At 33.2% G+C, this 19,767-nt stretch overlaps 1 protein-coding gene across 2 annotated transcripts in view; it reads left to right on the top strand.

Moving 5' to 3' along the window:
- The window catches only part of LOC150102789 (synaptotagmin-1-like), a 155,397-nt gene extending 141,631 nt beyond the window's left edge, over positions 1–13,766 (top strand). For both annotated transcript variants that reach the window (XM_090398690.1, XM_090398688.1), the window contains exon 7: positions 7,924–13,766. In XM_090398690.1, coding sequence (XP_090254816.1) covers positions 7,924–8,273 — 350 coding nt within the window. In that variant the 3' untranslated portion in view covers positions 8,274–13,766. The remainder of the gene's footprint in view (positions 1–7,923) is intronic.
- The last annotated feature ends 6,001 nt before the right edge of the window (positions 13,767–19,767 follow it).

Raw genomic sequence — 19,767 nt, 5'->3', positions numbered from 1 at the left:
ATTATTTTAATTGTATTATCACAGAAATAAATTGCAAGAAATGGTCAAATGCTCTGCCGTAAATCGTGCGCTTATATATTACTGGAGCGTGCGATTAGGGGGAGGATTCAATTGGCCTAGAAAATTAATTGAAATTAGGTACTTTGTAATATTACTTTGAGCAGCTGGAACATCAATCCTACCGACACATTTATTTATTTCATTAAACTAATGACTAGGGGAAAATGATAACTAGTGGATGACGAATTGGATACAAACCACATAATGACTGCTACCATGATATAAAATTATATGGAAAATAATTCGCACTCTTTGCTAATTCCTAATTTACGGGAACTCATGTGGACACTGTGGACACAGTTGAAAATATTTAATTGCCATGGATTAATTACAGATGTTTTGATTCGTCAGTTAGAATTTTTTTTTAAAAAAAAAGTAAACAACAATGAAGATAAAATGGAGAATCAAATTTCTTCTTATATGCAGTCTCGAGACAGCCAGAGAAAAAAACGATACGATTAGGATCGGTAGAAGTGTGCGTGCGTGTGATTATAAAATAACTAAATAAATAAATTGAAGTGAATGTGTTACATGTAATAAAAACTTACAAGAACTAAAAATATATGTTCTTAAAAACATTTAATATGTTTGTTTATTTATTTTTCATAATCTCATGCAGCACACTTCAACTATTCTATTCTCGGTTACCTTCTGATAAAGGTTTATCGCTTCATTCTATTCACGAAAGACCGAACCGTAAGATAAGTAGACATTATATCAATAATAGAAAAGCGATTGATTCAAAGTCAGGTATTTCCAATCGATGATCAAATAGCGATTTGATCTCTTGCCTGCATTATGGAGGCGCTGTTAATATACCAGGATGGTCTGAAAAGTTCTCGGCCTCGACCATAGATGGCAACACTGTCGGCAAGAGATTTTTTCTAAGTTGGCGCATCTGTCATAAGCATCCATGTGGAATTGCAAGTCATTCCATCAAGTAGTTTGTTTTATACAGCTGTTTGAAACAAAAGTGTTGTCTGTATCCTTTGAAATGGATAAAATTGAGTATCGTGCGGTTATAAAATTCTTTGTAAAAGAAGGTTTAACGCCAAAAGAAATTCATTCGAAGTTCATAAAACTTTATGAGCACTCTTCTCCTTCGTTTTCGACAATTAAGAAATGGACTGCCGAGTTTAAATGTGGCCGTACCAGCCTTGATCCACGTGAAGGACATCCAAAAAGTGTAACAACATTAGAAATCACTGATCAAGTGCACGATATGGTATTGGATGACCGGCGAGTCAAAGCGCGTGAAATAGCTGAAACTATAGGCATTTCATTCTTTGACTCGCACTGTGAGCAAAAAAGCACTTTTCATGCGAATGCATTTTTTATCACAGCAGATCAAAAACGCACTCAAATGAAAATTTCTGAACAGTGCTTGGCGCTTTTTAACAAGAATAAAACTGATTTTGTACTTCGATTTATTATTCTGGATGAGACTTGGATTCACCATTACACCAAACAGCAGTCAAAACAATGGACAGAAGCCGGTTGTTCAGCGCCAAAGAAGACAAAGTCGGTTCCATCAGCTGGAAAGGTCATGGCATCAGTGTTTTGGGAAGCTAAAGGCATTTTGTTTATTAATTATCTTGAGAAGGGTAAAACAATAACCGGGGAATATTATTCCTATCTTTTAACCAGACTAGACGAAAAAATTCGTGAGAAAAAATCCGGTTTGCAGAAGAAAAAAATCATCTTTCATCAGGACAATGCACCTGTCCACAAAGGTGTTTTGGCAATGGGAAAATTAAGGGATCTGCACTGTGAAGTGTTGGAACATCCACCCTATCCCAGATTTGGCTCCCTCTAACGATAATTCTATCTCTTCCCAAAACTAAAACTCTTCCTCGCTGGTCAGCATTTTTCTTCGAATCAAGAGGTGATTGCAGCTGTAGAGGGGGTAATTTGTAGATCTTACTGAGAACCACTACAGGGACGGGATAATTGCGCCGGAGCATCGCTGGAATAAATGTATTAGTCTTGAGGGAGAATATGTTGAAAAAAAATATAATTTTGAAATTATAAATTCGTTTTTTCATTGTTAGGCCGAGAACTGTTCAGACCACCCTCGTAATATATTCGTTTATACTAATAGCTTCAAATATCAGCAGCAGCAAAACCGAATGGAAATACGTACCATTTTTGATAAGCAGTCGAATATACATTTGATCTATTCCTTTTGATGTCAGTGATAATGATGATAATACAGTTCCATAGTGGGATTCAAATTCATACCCGAATATGGATTTATATTCCAATGTGATATGGATATTTATAGAAGTCGCCGAAAACAACCTTACCACTTTTTAAACGACCAGGAGAGTACAAAAGAGTGTTCAAATTCTTCTCACAACGTCTGTTCATCGATAATTTGTTACGTTGAACAGACGGATCGATCTGGAGAAATCATTAAAAAGAACATCGATGCGGAGAAAAAACGGTCACATAAATCAGGACTGCATTCCACACCACCCAAGAAAAACACCAAATAAATTGGCAACTCACAAAACTGCTGTACATAGAATTCAACAGTTATGTACATGTATTTTTAAAGAAGCTAGCGAAAGATACGATAAACCAAGGTCTCATTTTAAATCAACTATGGACAGCATAAGCATATACAAAATCCTGCATATTAACGATCAGGCCATGAGAGAAATTATCTTGTTCAAGTTTAATTTTTGAATGACCGTTGTTAATTCAGAAATCTCTCTGTGAATACTTTTTTATTATTATTTTTTTTTAATATGAAGTACGCGAATATTTTGTACGAAACTAGCAATTAAATAAAGTAATTTTTTACTAAAAAAGTATGTGGTACTCGCTAGACATGAAAACATGGATGATTTTAATCTTCTGGTGTGAAAGTATAGCCGGAAAAGATAGATGATGGTTATACCAAGGGGATCCAACCACTGCCTTGCTTACTGAAGCTTTAGCAGTTAAAAATGTTTGGTCCCAAAATAAAAATAAAAAAAAATTCTGGATTATCTTTCCCATATCTATCCTAATGTGTTCAAGGTTTCCAACCTTTCATGGTAAGGACTGCCATAAAAAACAAACAAACAAATAAATAATAAAATTCTCTTCTCTCTCTCTCTGGTGAACGGTTGAGTGGCTTTCCAGACTTGCTGGAGGTTGCGTCGTTTTCCCCGTTATTCTGAAATACATCTGCGAAATAAGTTTTTTCTTCAATATGTTCTTTCGCATGTTACATGTGCAGGTACAACTGAAATGGGAAATATATCAGTAGCAGGCTGTTTATTCCGGTGCTTTTTTTTTGTTGCTATCCACTATTTGCATATTTAATAGAGTGGAACAACTCTTCAAAGAATGTCATTCAACAATGCTGGCCAATTTTGATTCGATGTTTGTGTGGTGTCCAAATCTTTCTTCGTGTATATAGAAGATGATGAATTTTCGAAAGATAAGAGCCACTCTTTTAGCCGTATGGAAATCGATAGACTGCCAGTATCCACTATTTACTATTGCAGCTGCCCAAAGCATTACTGGTTGCGTAGTGGACGAAAGGGAACGAGAAGAACTGTCGCTCTTGTTCCTAATATTGTTTTAGCGATCTCGCTAAGTATCCTGTGAATGTTGTTTTTACTTCAGGCATTTTAACCAGAATTCTAGTTGGGAGATGAATTTCATCGACCGGTGGGTACCCGCCCCTCTTACTGGAGGCTTGAAGTGGCTTGATAAAGTTTGGTGTTTGGTTTCTTGAGCAAGGTTTCCAGATTATATAAAAACATACATAAAAATATAAAATATTAATAAAAAAATACTTAATTCATCTATCTTTGGCAAATCTATAGTACATTCGTGCCGTTGACGGCACGAATGTACTATAGATTTGCCATAAAACAATCTACTACTCACTTCTTTTCCTTGGATCAACACAAGCAGTCACTCTCCTCGTTATCATCATAAAGAGAATTGGGATGATCTTTGTAAGATCTATATTTCACTTCTTCTTCGGTTGGATTAATATTTTCACTCTTCTGATCCAAACATATCACCGAAACAGATTTTATGGGTATGATAATATTCTGCATTTCATACTAAATTATAAATCTTTATTTAAGCTTGCTTCTTTCTTCAAGATTAAATAATCTTCAATTCAGCTCTCCTATCTCGAAATCATCACATCTAGAAATACTTTCAAGAAAAATTATCAGCACATCAATAAGTGAATTTCAAAGGACCAAAACTGGGAATCTTTTGTCATGTCCTAACGGCCATTATGTTTTCTGATCCCATGCCAAAGCTATTAGCCGTGACCTTAGTCCAACCCTACTTGCACCTGTTGTGTACTTGAATGGTTCTGCTGCATCGCTACGTACAGAAAAACTTTATCTTTCCCCAATTTCTGTGCTGAAGATTGAAATTTTTTCTCTTACCATTCCAAATTCGCAATATTTAATGTTCATTTCGATTTTTTGCCAAAACGAAATATCAGAAGAATCTCATTCAAACTGGATACCAAAAATCTCTTTCCTGGTTCCATGGTATTTCTATAATTGTTTTTGAAGGCTTGTACTTCATACTTCAGAGAACGCGTACTTTGTATCGTCTTTTTATTCTTCCCTATTCCCCTACAGCTTGGAAATCAGAAGAGCAGCAAAACTTTATCATTATAGTACCCTAATATTTCTCTATTTCAATTCTGCCTAAGGCAACAGAGATAACTTCTCAAGTAATAAACGTCAGTAGTGTAGATTCCGCCTTGTCGATCAACAAGGCAGAACTTATGTCATCTACCGCCGGACACATTGTGTGGGTAATTTGAGATAACCTCAACTGGTTGGTTCTTTATCTCTGCGGCATCTAATTATGCTTAGCTTAAAATTCTATTATGTAAGCGCTCATCTTATGGTCTCTTCTTCTTTAACTCGATTCCCTGCTTTCTCTTCTTCAGAAAGTGGATGGATCTTTACTCCCCCCCCCCAGTAACTTGCCCCAGTTGATTTCACATCGAAATCACTTTTACTAATAACAGTTTTACCGAGATCTGGAAACTCGCAGAACATCTACATTTACTGCCTTAAATTCTGATGTATTGATACAACCCGCTCTTTAATAGATTTCTAATAACCTTGTTAATTCAATGCTATTGGAAATGATTTCTCTCAAAAAAAGAATCTTTAGCATTCAGAAAATATTTAAATTACTGTACGAAAAGGATATAGTTCTTGTTAGGATCCAATCTCCAGTCTTTCTTGGCATATCCATACATATTATAAATCATACTTCCCAATATTCAAGAAATCCGGTTTTTCCCGTTCACTTCAGGTATTATTAACAACGGGTAACTTTATACAAGGCACAGATCAGAACTGGCATTCTGATGATGATGAAAATAAATCTGTTATAACACGAGCAGTGGACACGGAATACTTGAATTCAACTCTCTAATCTAACTGAACAATTTTTCTTTTTCTTTATTCATTCTGTATATTGTTGTTCTTTAGAACAACCGCACCGCTATGTATTTACCGAATAGTATATAACCTGGCCGGACATTACGTTCATTGTCATAATGCCATTTTAAGTGTCTTAAAAAATACTACGATTTCTAGACAGGCATAGAAACGAAATGTACCAATTCATCAATTATTGAATAGGGATATATCATTTAATTAAATCCTTTTACGTTTATACATAGACAATCGAAAACTCGTGATGTCCTTCTTCGAGCTAAGACGTCAACAAAGCTTACGGCATTTCAAATCAGCTCTTCCAAAAAAAAAAGGGGGGGGGGAGGATGAAACTCTGAGCGAAAGGGATTAATTTGTTAGATAAATGCCGCAGAACACGGTGGAAATTAAGCCATGAAGCCTTTGTTGAATTGCCGAACAAATATTCGAGTTACGCTCTAAATAAAAGTGCTTCTTCTCCTTTACGACTTGGCTAATTTAGGTTTAGCGGAAATGCTTTTACCACTGTTCGTCGTGTTCTAGACGAGAGACGAATATAAATTTAACCAGGAAAGTTTTTTTTTCCCTGTTTGGAATTAAGGCCAAAGCAAGCAAGGCTATGAGAATAATGTTATGTCTGTTTAGTGCGTTTTTCCATCCTGTTTTGCCATATGAGACTGGCTAACTTACTTTTAAATGAAAAATTGCATAAAGTGCTTCGCCTGCTAGACGAAATGCATCGTCTATACCAACTCAATTATGGAAATTCCCGACCAACGGGGGTATGCCATTCTTCCAAGTTGAGACGTCAAACAAAGCAATAATTCAATGATAACGGCAATCAAACCGAGTTGAATTCAGAATATACCAGGGTTGTACAACGTCAAATCTATGAGCTTATGCATTAAAATCCATTTATAGGAATTAGAACTAGTGTCATATGACCTAGATTGATGATTATGAGCTTGTTTAAGTGCCAGGGCAAAATCAAACTGAGTCAGCAATGAAGAAAGAAAAAAAAAGAAAGAAAGAAAGAAAAGAAAATGCAATTTGCACTTGCAAAATGTCGTGATAAGTAACACAAACAACTTGCTTCAAGGCAGCGAATAGTAGAAAGTATTGTGTACAATGTAGAAAACTGACATACGTACATTGAAATGAACAAACATTGTTGTATGTTTTTTTTTTGATTTCCCAAAATGAATATATATATATATATATATATATTCTTCCAAGATGAGACGTCAAACAAAGCAGTAATTCAATGATAACAGCAATCAAACCGAGTTGAATTCAGAATATACCAGGGTTGTACAACGTCAATATATGAGCTTATGCATTAAAATCCATTTATAGGAATTAGAACTAGTATGATATCAAAAATATTTACAATACAACTAGAAATATAGTTTATTAATTTTTTAATAAAAAAATTACCTTATTTCCAAATTCTGATTCTTATGATTTGCAACTCAAACACCACAGATATTTACGGTCATTATGGATTCTCCGTTTATTTTTTGATTTTCTGTATTTTCTTCATAACTGTGTGTTAGTGGTAGATAGATTTGAACATGCAAAGATGTACCCTTAAATTATCTTGGTTTGTCTTGTCTTTTCATGCTATGCTATAAGGACTTAAGAATGAAAAGTAGGAAGTTTGTGAATGGAAATCAGTGAAATGGCTTCTGTATTCTTCAGATTGTTGAAATTCAATCAGCGCCTCTATTCTGTCTATCCCCTAAAACAAGTAGATTCCCCTGATTAGGGGTCACGGCATTTTTAATGCGTCCGATATGCTACTCCTCTACGGTATTCCCCTGAAGGAGAGTATTTTTATGCCTGCAGATATGGGTATTCTCGGGGCCGATTTGTCTGTTTTGAGGAATGAAAAAACCAAGTTTCTGGGTGAAATCCGCAACCTCCTTATGAGACTGGATAACTCACCTTTATTTGAAAAGCCCCAATGAAGGTTCTTCGCTTCATAGATGTAGATTCGAACCAGGTATTTCCAACTAAAGAGCTTTATTGAAACCAGCTGAGCTAGATTCCATTCTGTCTATAGCAAGCGAAATAAGGACATATTTTTATTTATTTCTATTTTAATTAACGAGTTTCTTTATATTGAATCAAATAAAATAAGTTTTGTAATAAGCACGAATTATTCATGAACAATAAGCATATCTTCCCTGATCCTCAATGAAACATATAGCCATTCCATTTGTAACTGAGGAAGAATATTCCTTCTCCTTTCTGCAAATCTATCACCCCTATATTTTGAAACCATTATATAATTCAGAATTTATTTATAAAATGAATTATATACATGGACTTTCTTCCGACTAAGTTTATTCTTAAAATATGCCTAATCAAAATCAAAATGTTTGAGTATATTTACCGTAAACTGTTGTATTAATTTTTCGATTTCTTTTAATAGTTCCATTTGTTCGTGTATTGTTGATGCACAGCGGCAAAGTCTTGAAAAAGAAAAAGACTTCTCATCGTCAAGGAACGGCAAGTCCAGTATTTAATGAGTCGCTAACCTTTGATGTTCCTCCATCTCAACTTGATCATGTAATTTTTCTTGTTGTTGCTAGTCAAAAAGATCCTGATGATTGTACCTTATCCTCTCCAGACAGTCCAACTTCACCAGGATCGACAAAACGAGGTCGCCATATCGGTAAAGTCATGATTGGGTCGTGCTCAAGAGCAAGTGCATTAAATCACTGGAATGCCATGAAGCAGAGTCCGAGGAAACAGGTCACACAGTGGCACACCCTGCGATGAATAGTCCCACCCTTCCATGACTAGCGAATCAATGTGATCTATATAAATAAGATGAATCATGCGAACTACTGTAAATCTCAAAAAAGTGTTTCCAGAAAAAGACATAACATTATTTAATTCAATGGATACTTTTCAGTGATAAAAAAAATGAAAAGAAATATCTTAGGGCTGCTATTAGATTTATTTCTTGATGAAGTCGCCTCTAATACATATACAGTCATGTTTTTGCTTGTCATTCTACAAGCTTCAAGCATGCTAAGTTGAATGTTGCCTTAGTGGTTAGTGAAATCGTAAAGCATATGTATACTTGGACAACTGATAGGAAACACATCGTGCTGTTCTCTATTTCTAGTCAAAATGTATATTTAAAAATGTTCAGTTACTGTAAAATTGTTATGAAGAAAGAATACGTAAATTATATATTTATATATAGTTTTCGATTAATATTTGTAATGTTTCCATAAATATGTACAAAGTAACGAAGTATTATGTAAATGTATTACAAGAATTGCAAAATTAGGATTATTTTTTGGAGGGATATGACAATATATAAATCCTATTACCATATTTAACTTTTAGGAAATGTTTTAGAAACGAGTATAATGGCTATGGTGTGAGAAGCCTCATTTATCTAACAGTTGTGAACATTATTTATTGCGTTTTAAGCATCCAGGAAAACTTCCTAGCATGAGCATTATGGATATGTCTTTTACATAAATTCCATTATATGAAAATTCTCTAATGAAACATACAAATCGTTTAGCACGCGCCAAATATTTCATTATCAACTATGGGTGAAAAGTTTCGTCTTTATAAACTATATGTTTAATATCAAATTTGGGATTCATATAAATTCGCTGCATTTGATTAACGTATTGAGCTTGGTTTAATACAATTATTGTAAATATATTTGCTCTTCGTCATAATTAGCGTTAATAAAATCCTCAAAGTCAAGAAAACATAAAACAGAAAGTAATGTAATCATCTCAACGTTGATGGCGCGAATTTTAGGGATAAAAATTACAACCTAATACCTCCAATTTAAAGTCTTCGGGCTACAATATAATCATGTAAATTTATTTTCTTAACGTTCTAGTCAGTATGTCCAAAGGCTTCAATGTCCGACGCCATATAAGTAAAGCCTGACAAATATCAATATTCCATTATATTTGGGAAGGCATATATATATAATAAGATTTTTATATAAAAAAATCTATATATAAATGGTAGTAGCAGACATTAATTCTTACGTAATCGATCAGTTGGTGATATACAGACTCCATTTTATAGCATTTAATTGTTTTATGACTTCACGAGTACATTCCGCTATATCAATATTGCAGCAAAACTTCATCATGCAAAGAACCCCCAGATTGAGTATTATAATGCTTTTGGTTGGTTGGATATGGAAAATAACAGTAGGAAGGCTCAATAGAAAGAGAGAGAGAGAATGTGTGTGATGTCATCATTCTTACATGATGAACAATTTGCAGAAAACAAAATTTTAATGTGTGTGCATTTCACTAAACGCTCTTCCACTTCAAATATTCTCAGATAAAAGAATCTTCTGTGTATTTTAGTTCCAAGTACATTCGGTAGGTACAAGCCGATGTTTACTTGATAAGACTGTAGGTTCGGATCTCATGTAAGACATAAATGTCTTGGATGATGTATAATGCTACTGATCTGCAAAGGGCTGTATTTTTCCTTGAGTTTAACAATGTTTAAAATAAAATTGAAGAAACCTAACGTCACTGGATTCCTGAAATACATCTCTACATCAAATTCATAAAGAATACGAATATGATTTCCTTGGACCGGAATGCTGCGGATTCGAATGGGAGCATGAATGTTTGTGAATGTCTTTGGTCAATTTTTATCTCCTGGAGTGATTTATTTTCCCTCTTGTTTTGCACCAAAGACTTCTGGAGGGTTTCATACTCTCCAAGATGAACTTTGGAAAGAAAACGAAAGCCTGTTGGTTGCATTTTTATCAGTTATTATAGTACACTATTTCTGTGATTTCAAAGTTCCTTGGATTGTTTTAAGAAAGTCGTCGCATTTGTGGAAAACTAACATAATCACCGAATGACAAATACGGAAACAGCAGAGATTTTAAAATGAAACACGCACACATTCTGCAAAGTATAAGGAAAACATTCATAAAGAGCCCCAAAACGTGTTAATTCCATAGTAACTGCATCAAAATGGACACTGTCGATATCACCAAAGAAGAAAAGCTTGAGAGAAAATTTTCTGCGTAGGTAAAGCTAGAAGGCTTAGTAAATGGCTGGTTAGTTTTAGAAAAACGGACTTACGTTGTTTCTTTGGCCATTTTAATGTTTTTTTTTTTTTTGTGGGTTATGTGGAAGCATATTTAAAGCAAAAGTAAATTAATATATGAACATTTTTTGTTGAATATAGGTTGTGAATGTAATGTTGAGTAGTGCACCACTTTGCCATTTTTTTAAATTTTACATTTTTATTTGTTGCAGTGAAAGTTATCTACTAGCGTTAGTTGAAGTATCACAATCGTCATTTTTTGTGCTTGTCTTCTGCAATATTGTATTCGAATTATCCAGAAGCTTTATATGTATCCATATAAGCCATATATATACAATATATAGATACGGTATATATGTATGCATGTAATGAGATTGTGTTGTATTACGTATTGTTTCTGCGGCTCAGGTTCCTTGAATATATATACTGTATGAATGTGTAATTGTACATAAATATGTATATTTACTTTTATAATATATTTCTAAATTATTCAGTAATGTAGAGAACTGCGTTAACACACCAGCAGTATAGAATTATAATTAAAATATTCTCAATGTGTATATATAATTATCAGAACATATCGACATATGCCGATCCAGCAGTCACTTAGCTATCTGCCAGTGAACTTCACCTTTCTTTCATATCATAAGAGCACGCCATGTTTTCCAGTGGGCGTTATTTTCTTATTTTCTAAAATATTAATTATACATATTTGAGTTCAAAGTATTTAAAATTATATTATATTCCAGTTATAAACAAATTATATATCTGAAAATAAATTACCTTTCTTGGTCTCATAAAATTCAATTTCTGAAAGTCACATTACGAAACTAAACCAGACTATGTAAAATAAATGTGTTAAGATTACTTGCAAACAAGCACTCAAATTGAATGTTGAAAAAAATCGATGTCGATTGTATTTTTTCAGTTATAACTTCAGCACGTTCCACAGATGGTATTTGAAAGCATTTTATTTAAAATTAAATTGAAACTGAATTGAAATTGAAAAGTAATAAATATTTTTAGATCGCAATCAGTTTAAAAAAACATTTTAATAATCATATTAACTCAAAAAAAAATTATGAAAATCTCAAAAGAAAACAGATCCCAGCCAGAAATATTCATAAACAATATGAAAATTGAACATACAACAGAATACAAATATTTAGGCACTTATTTTACTGCAGCTGGATAGCAAGATAAAGAAATAAAAATAAGAACAGCTATAGCTAAAGATGCATTCTGGAAAAATAAAAATATGCTCAGAAGTTCGGTGAGTATCGAGACAAAGAAAAGAATGATAAGAACATTAGTGTGGCCAGTTTTCACATTTGGAAGTGAGACCTGGATATTCAAGAAGAGAGTAAGGCAACAGATAATGGTCTTTGAAATGTGGTGCTATAGGAGAGCTCTGAAAATCCCATGGACAGAACATGTGACAAATACAGATGTCCTACAGAGAAGGACAACACAGAGATCTTTATTACAGGAAATGATCCAAATAAAGATGAGATTGGCAGGACATGTACTGAGAGGTTCAGCAGGGCAGAGGATATTAACAGTTTTAGAAGGAAAAATTATGGAAAGGATCAAGAGGCAAAAAACGAAGGACATGGCTTGAAGATATGAGATCCTGGACAGGATCACATGGCTATGCAGAAACAAAAAAGAAAGCCACCAGCAGAGAGAACTGGAAGGACATGGTGCTGCACCCTCTCACTGAGGAAGCCACATGAAGAAGAAATTCAAAATACAACAATAAAAACAATAAACGTAATATGAATTAATGTTTCTGGCTTCATCATTGCCTGTTCTGCACGATAATCACTTTCTTTAAAATAAAGCAGTTGTGACTACACCTACATATTTCCCTATGCTTTCTGTTAACATGTATCAGAACATGGGTTATAGCAAGGGGGGGGGGGGGTTGATCGACATAGAACTTCAATAACTACAGAAATTCCTTGGGATTTGCAGTCAACAGGATGTTTCATTTTTTTTTTAAATTTTTTTTTTAAACTTCTGTTTTTGTACTAACGATCATTATTAATCCATATGGATTGAAAGATTGTTTCAAAAATACGTTCTTGTTGACATGATTGATTTTGTAAATGTGGAGTTTTATCAAAAATAATCCAATTTTATTTGCAAGATGCTGAGTTTAATGCTTAAGTACTCATTTAAGTACGCATTTTAGGCTTTATTTCATACATGAAATGACTTCAGCATTTGATGTTCAAGTATTCACATTTGCACGCCTCTGTTAACTTTGTCTCCAGTTATCGCCTAAAATGTATTTCAAATGAATATACAAATCCTAACAAATCATATTAGAAATGTCATTTCTACATTTTTGTTAATTATTTACAAAATAATTAACAAAAGTATATAATTTACAAAATTATATACTTGTTCACTACAATCACTATTTCATACATTATACCCTCCCTGTTCCAAATTGTTTAATATCGATGATAGTCATAATTTTATATACTGGAATAAGTAATATTTGCGAAAATATTCAAATTAATCACATAATTTTCAAAGTGACTTAAGAAATATTGTACCATATTCATTGTTTAATGAGTGTGGTACAATACTTCTTAAGCCACTTTGGCGTATTATTCGCCAGAATTGCAATACATACACATTACTTCTAAACGCAATCTGAAGTCAGCAAACATAGAAAAAAAAAACTTGCCCATTAACAAATACAAATTATTGAAACAAATTTATTTATCCGCTAGAATATTTTTAGATAATTTATGAGAACTCAAAAATTTCTGGAGTAGTTAGATTTATGCGTGAGTGGCCTTCAGACATTAATTTGTCTGCATACCAACATATTTTGCCATTTATAAAGTACTGTTGCCTGGTGTTGAGTGCAGTTATCTAATTTAATTTTGCATTTCTATAATAATAAAAGAAATCGTATTTTAATGTTATTTGAAAATAGTTATTTAATTATTAATTAGCCCATCAGAAAAACCGAACCTCTGTATTTTGAATTTTGTTTAATTTATCCCAAATGTGAGATCGCTTTTAAAGAGCTATAATTTCATTATTTTATTTAAATGAATTTTTTTTCTTCATAGGCCAAAAATTAAAAATACAATTTAAGTGATTTCATTAACTGAAAATGTTAGTATGAGCAATTTAAATTATTGATTGGTGTTCTGGTTTTGTAAATATAATTAATGAATACTTTTATGTTGCAAATAAAATTATTTCAAACGCTTTTTTATGTCTGAATTCTTAAAATAATATATTTAAAGTAAAAACATTAAACACCCTCACTGATCTGTGAAGTCAATTGGATGATCCTTAAAACATATTACTCCTGCACGAGAGTTTGCAAAACATATAGCGCATTGATGCCGTTCTTGAACAAGTGGCTAAGAAATAGGACGTCTACTGAAGTTTCTTGAAAGATTGAAACTCGTTGCCCTTCGGGAAAACAGTGTGAACGAATGCTGTTCCAATGGACAGAGGTAGATGAAAGGAATGAGAAGAACCAGCAATCGTGTGTTCACAGAAGAGCTGCGAACTGTGAGAAAATTCCACCCATAACAGCAAGCATAAACCAAAAACAGAACGTTTGTGAGAAAGTGGTTGTGATGTGCTTAGAACTCGTAAATAAGTAATGGATTCCAAATCACATTGGCGTTAACGGCGTCAGGGGTGAAAATCATTCTGTCTCTAGAACGTAGTTTTTCTGTTTTCTTATTATCCAATCTTTAACTTCCATTAAAGAGGACAACAATAAAAGTACTAAAATTTGCTTACGTAAATTCAGTAACAAACCATATAAGTAAATATTTTTCTTCTGTGGAGCATAAAATTGAAACATATATAATAAATTATATGATACTTAAACCATTCCTATGAATAGTTTAAAGAAAGAAACTAATGCAAATATATTTTATCCATTTATCAAAATTAGTATCCTGTTCTATTTTACTAGTAAACTAAGTCTATCAGCATCAACACTATGCTATTAAAATGAACTTCGGTGTGAAAAAAGATAAAAAATCCCACATAAACCCGTTCTTTCTCCTGCTGCTGTATTCATGATTATTATTCCCAAAAGAGTGAGGGAAGGAATAAAATTGATTTATAGCAAGCACTCAAAATCTAAAAATTGTATTAATAGATTGTATATGCAGCATTACGTAACTGACGAAGTGGAGAAAAATTTATTGTGGAGATTTACAGTTAGAATAATAAATTACTTGCACAACATAGAACACGCAAAGAACGTTATTTTTTCAATCCCCCCCAACGCTTCACAAGTTTTCTGCAGACTTGCTACAGTAACAGAAAAGAAGTTGAAGGAATTAAGCACGTGTGGAAGGAATGGGAAGAATCAGAAATATTAAGGTGACACGAATTTCTCCATTTCACCTAAGAGGTATGTATACTTATCCTTCATATATATATCTCTTGATTGATTATTAAAGTATATTTGGGTTTCAAATTTTCTTCTGAATAACACAAATGGTACTGCGCCATTTTGTTGAAAGTAAAATAATAATTAATGGAGTGTAAAGAAAGGGTAAATATTTTATTCATTTTTTTATTTCGCTAAAATTAAATATTTTATATCTTATTGCTTTTATCAAGAAAAAAATTGAACTCGGCTCTTGAATTTTATTTTGATCTCATTTATTTTACGCATGATTGGAAGATTTAGTCAAAATGAATTCTAATGCATTAAAAAAATGCACTAGACTTGAAACTATTAAAATGAGAACTTACGGTTTAAGAAGTGTTTCATCTCAGTCGTAAACTTTTCGTTTGGAAATGATAATTAAAAGATAGGGGAAAACGATATAAACAGGAATTATGGATGGATAAATTTTTTTCTGGCGAAAAAGAAATCCATTAGATGTACATCGCTAAGTTAGAACAAGATTCAAACTAGAATGAAAATAAAATTTCTGCAGAAAAACTTTTTAGTTAGCAATAATACTCTAAGCCCGGTCCTATTGTGATAAAGAATTTCACGAGTAGTAGTATTCATTCAAAATTTAAATATTCCTGTTATCAAGAGGAATTCCAGGGTAGGATTTACAAGCAATAGCTTAGGGCCTCGGCTTCAGTATAGACAGCTTAAAATTTACTGAGTAGAGGGGTGGGTCTCTTAAATGCTGTAATTTAGGGGCCTTAAATCTGGCCCTGCCAAGTACCATAGTAGACAAATGACTACTCTTAGTACAACCATCGTTAAGGCTAAAATTTAACCTTTGTAATTTCGGACTAAGTTATTAACGCTCTATCATTGAGTACATAACCATCGAACTTCCGTTCGACGCTTATACTCAATAGAACATACCCTACGATTTTAACAGTTATTCCAATTATTAAATCAAAATCACTTTGAAAATGGGGGGGGCGCCCAAAAGGCGTAGTAGTTTTTTTTTTTTTTTTGTTCTATTTTACAGAACACGTCTACGGGTCAACCGATGTTATATTCATACCCGTCTAATAATTTCGACCCAACTAAACAAAAAGAAAGGTTGTAATGGAATGATCTGTCCTTTGAAAGGGAAATCTCACTTTCTTCAGAGAACTTTTCTGTAAGTTACGTCGTTTAACTACTCGTATTTTCAAACAAATTCGGAATAATCTAGTTTCTTACATTGATAAGTCTCCTAAAAATTAAAAAAGATTAAAATGAAGAGAAGCTTCTTGTGGGATATTCCTCAGGTAACTGTATATGCCACGTCTTTAAGCAGTTTTTGAAAACATTTGGAATGTAGCTATTCCTAACGTTGTTCGAAGTTTCAAGACATATACCTAGGCTAATATGGACGGCGAGGATTCTAAGGAGGGAAAAAATATAGCAGATACAACTACAATAACGTTGGCTGTGTTGTTGCTACTTCTAAACGACAGTCTCTCTTGCTTCCCAAGTATTTGAATCAGTGTTTTACATTCGAGATGTTTTTATGAGCAAAGAATAATCATATACATGTTTTGTATAACAATTAAAATATCGCCCCTGATGGATTACAAATATATAAGAAAATATCCAATTACTATTTTGTTTTTATTACAAGAGAAACACTAATGCAAAACGATTACATAATAATATTAATTAAATGTTTGCTCTACGGGGATATCGCACAATAAAACTGTTTATAAGCTCTTCTAAATTTAAATTCTAAGCTATGTCCGCCTCTATCGATATAGTTGCTAGACCAACCAATCTTTCTTGGGTCATTGCTGTTCGCAAATAATTTTTAATCAGTTTAAACTTGGAAAAACTTCTTTCCACACTTGCAACGCTAACGATTCATGTTAGCGTAGCGACGGCGCCTACCGCAATATGGTTGAACGAGCGCCCTTATTAAGCCGCGCCGTGAGGCTACCTCTGTGCTACACCCTATCGAAGGTACTGAAGTGAACGATAGTTCAGATGCAAGGAATTAAATTTGAAAAGAAGGATGACTACATGGCAGTACATGCTTCCAGCATCTAAATAATGCATATTAAAGCAAATATATCAATCAGCGGATTGTAAGATTGTAATAAACTGCGTAATAAAGTGATTCATGTTGTTCAACTTAATAAATTAAAGATTCAAGGAAGGGTTAGATAATATTTAAGAAAAAGAATAAGCGAAACAGAAACACCATTGTATTTCAACCTAATATGAAATTAACCAACGTCTTAGTACAGATTTTTTTTGTCTTAATTAGACTTGATTATGTATTCTATAATATAATAGTTACGGAGGGGGGAGGGGAGAATTCTCTGAGAATAATTGGGGATCTTGATTATTATTCCTACGTAAGTTTTCACCATTATTGCTCTATTTAGGCATTATCATTTTCCCCCCCTATATCTCTACTTATGTGTACTCAACTTAACTGTGAGATAAATCAAGTTCTTCATCATTTTTAACTGTGATAGAAGATGCGCGCATGCTCATTGCTATACTTGATAATTCCGCGATAACTTCCTTTGGAATGTCATTTTCCGTATCGATATACATTTTATGGCCAAAATTTTATGTTTAACATCGTATTAAGGATCGAAAGGAATGAATAGAGAAATTTCTGGCTGGACTACGTATGTGGTGAGTGTACATTTCGGGTAACTGTCCATAATATTGATATTTACATACTGAGTTACCTGTATTTAAGTAGTTCGGATAAATGCACTTGTTATGCTGGTGAAAGTAATGGTTTTTTTTGTTTTTTTTTTTGTTTACCCAAAGAGATTTCTTTACAAAAATGAAAATACAGTCCTTACCTTTATTTAAAGTACGAATTTTGTATTAGAAGCCTATTTACGCTTTATTTTTAAGTACGCTATTCAGTGTTGATTCCCAACTTTCTGAGATTTTTCCCTTTTGTCAATGACAATCTTTTCAAGCTAGGAAACAACATTTAACAGCCATTAAAATTTAAAAAAAAAAAAAAAAAAAAAAACAGGCATTCTAGTAGCCAACTCGAAAGAAAGGGCACTGTAATAGAACTCAGTCAGAAAAACAGAACCCTTGTTGAATATATGCATGGAATTGCAGGTTAAATATATTTAGCCTATTGATATATAGGTTAAATCAGTTGAATTGGGAAGGGAGGGAGGGATAATCTTAGTCCCAAAGTCAAAATCTTCATTCCTAACACTGCGTCTGGGAACTAATTTTGGGAAATATCGCCTGCAGGATTATTATATATACACTGAGATTACATCAATCCAAAATATGCAATACATCTAAGCGAAAAATCAAGTACCAATCAAAACGTGGAGTATGGAACAGGATTTTGTTCTTAGCGAAATTCTATTTCATGATGCACCATTTCCAAATTTTAGAATCGTAAAAATAGAAAACTATAGAAAACATACATAATTCTAGAGAAAATTACAAAAAATTAATAAATGGAAAACTACTGTGTATCACAAAATGATCGTTTTATATAATGAGGTTCTTCAAATGTGCCTGCTATTGATATTAATTTATTTATAATCATTGCACTATCTAAGTGTGGACGCATATCAGCATGCAGTTAATACAGTTTGTAGAAGTACTCTGAATTTTGGAGATACGTTTCAATAAGTGTCCAGATGTTTGTTACTTGCCTGGTGGCTCATGTGAAGAAAAAGAAAAACTACGAGAAGCTCTTAAACACCTGCTAATATATCAGCCACGAACACAAGTTATCCCGCGATCGGCGTTATACACTAAATCTTAATGACAGCACATATTCCTGTTGTCATTCATGTATTGCTTGGAAGGTTATGACGAGCTCTCAGTTGAGGCTTTCGCTAGTTTGTCTGCGTTAGGGAAGCAGACGTACGTCGTTCGAACTAAATCACTGATGATAGGCAAACTACTGGAGTGATGATAATTTGTGTGTGTTGGTGAACTTACTAGCTAATCAAAAGTATAAGAAGACACTTGAGCAATCGTAGGGCTATAATAAATGAAACTATCAACAATAATAATAATAGATAATAATTATCTTTATTTGTGAATATAATCATTGTAGAATGTTATGAAAGATATATTTGAAGGAATACTGAAATATATAGATACAATTAAAATCACTTCTATTTAGAATACGTTCTAAAAACATATAAATACATAAATAATAAGCAAAGAAAAATTCAAATAAAAGATTAGGCTTCAACTTTGTAAAAAATGCATGAGCTATTTAAACAAACAAAAAAAAAACAAACAAACACAATTTTTAAATGATGGACAACAAGTGCAATTGTTAAGTAAAGGGGGATAAAAATCCCTTATTGTTTTTCATCCAGTATGCGAAACTAAGATCGAAAACTACGATCTAAACGTTTCATTGTGACGAACTGTCGGCGGATCCAAGCGTAAGTGACCACTTGGTAGTGCCACACCAAGGCAACTCGATGCAAAGGTGGAGCAAGCTCCCTCACTATCCTTGATATTTTCTCATAATTTTAAAACACACAGCTCCTAGGAGTTGTAGAACTGCTTTACATTATGAGGAGAGGTCACTACCCAGACCGGTTTCAACCTTTTTTGAGGTCTCATCAGTGAGTAGCTAGACCTAGATAATATCAAAGTTTAAGTGAAATGAACTTACATGCCTTCGCTATACGAATGCCAGAAAGGTGTACCACTATATTATATTATAACATATTATAACTAAGATGAAAAGCCAAAAACAATAAGGGATTTTTACCCCCCTTTACTTATCAACCTCGTGAGAAAAAATAG

The sequence above is a fragment of the Typopeltis vanoorti genome, chromosome 10 (genome assembly GCF_054136105.1).
Source record: "Typopeltis vanoorti isolate ZY-2024b chromosome 10, IOZ_Tvanoo_1.0, whole genome shotgun sequence".
Lineage (NCBI taxonomy): Eukaryota > Metazoa > Arthropoda > Arachnida > Uropygi > Thelyphonidae > Typopeltis > Typopeltis vanoorti.
The sequence above is the reverse complement of the archived record's forward strand: the minus strand, read 5'-3'. Positions and strand labels throughout refer to the sequence as shown.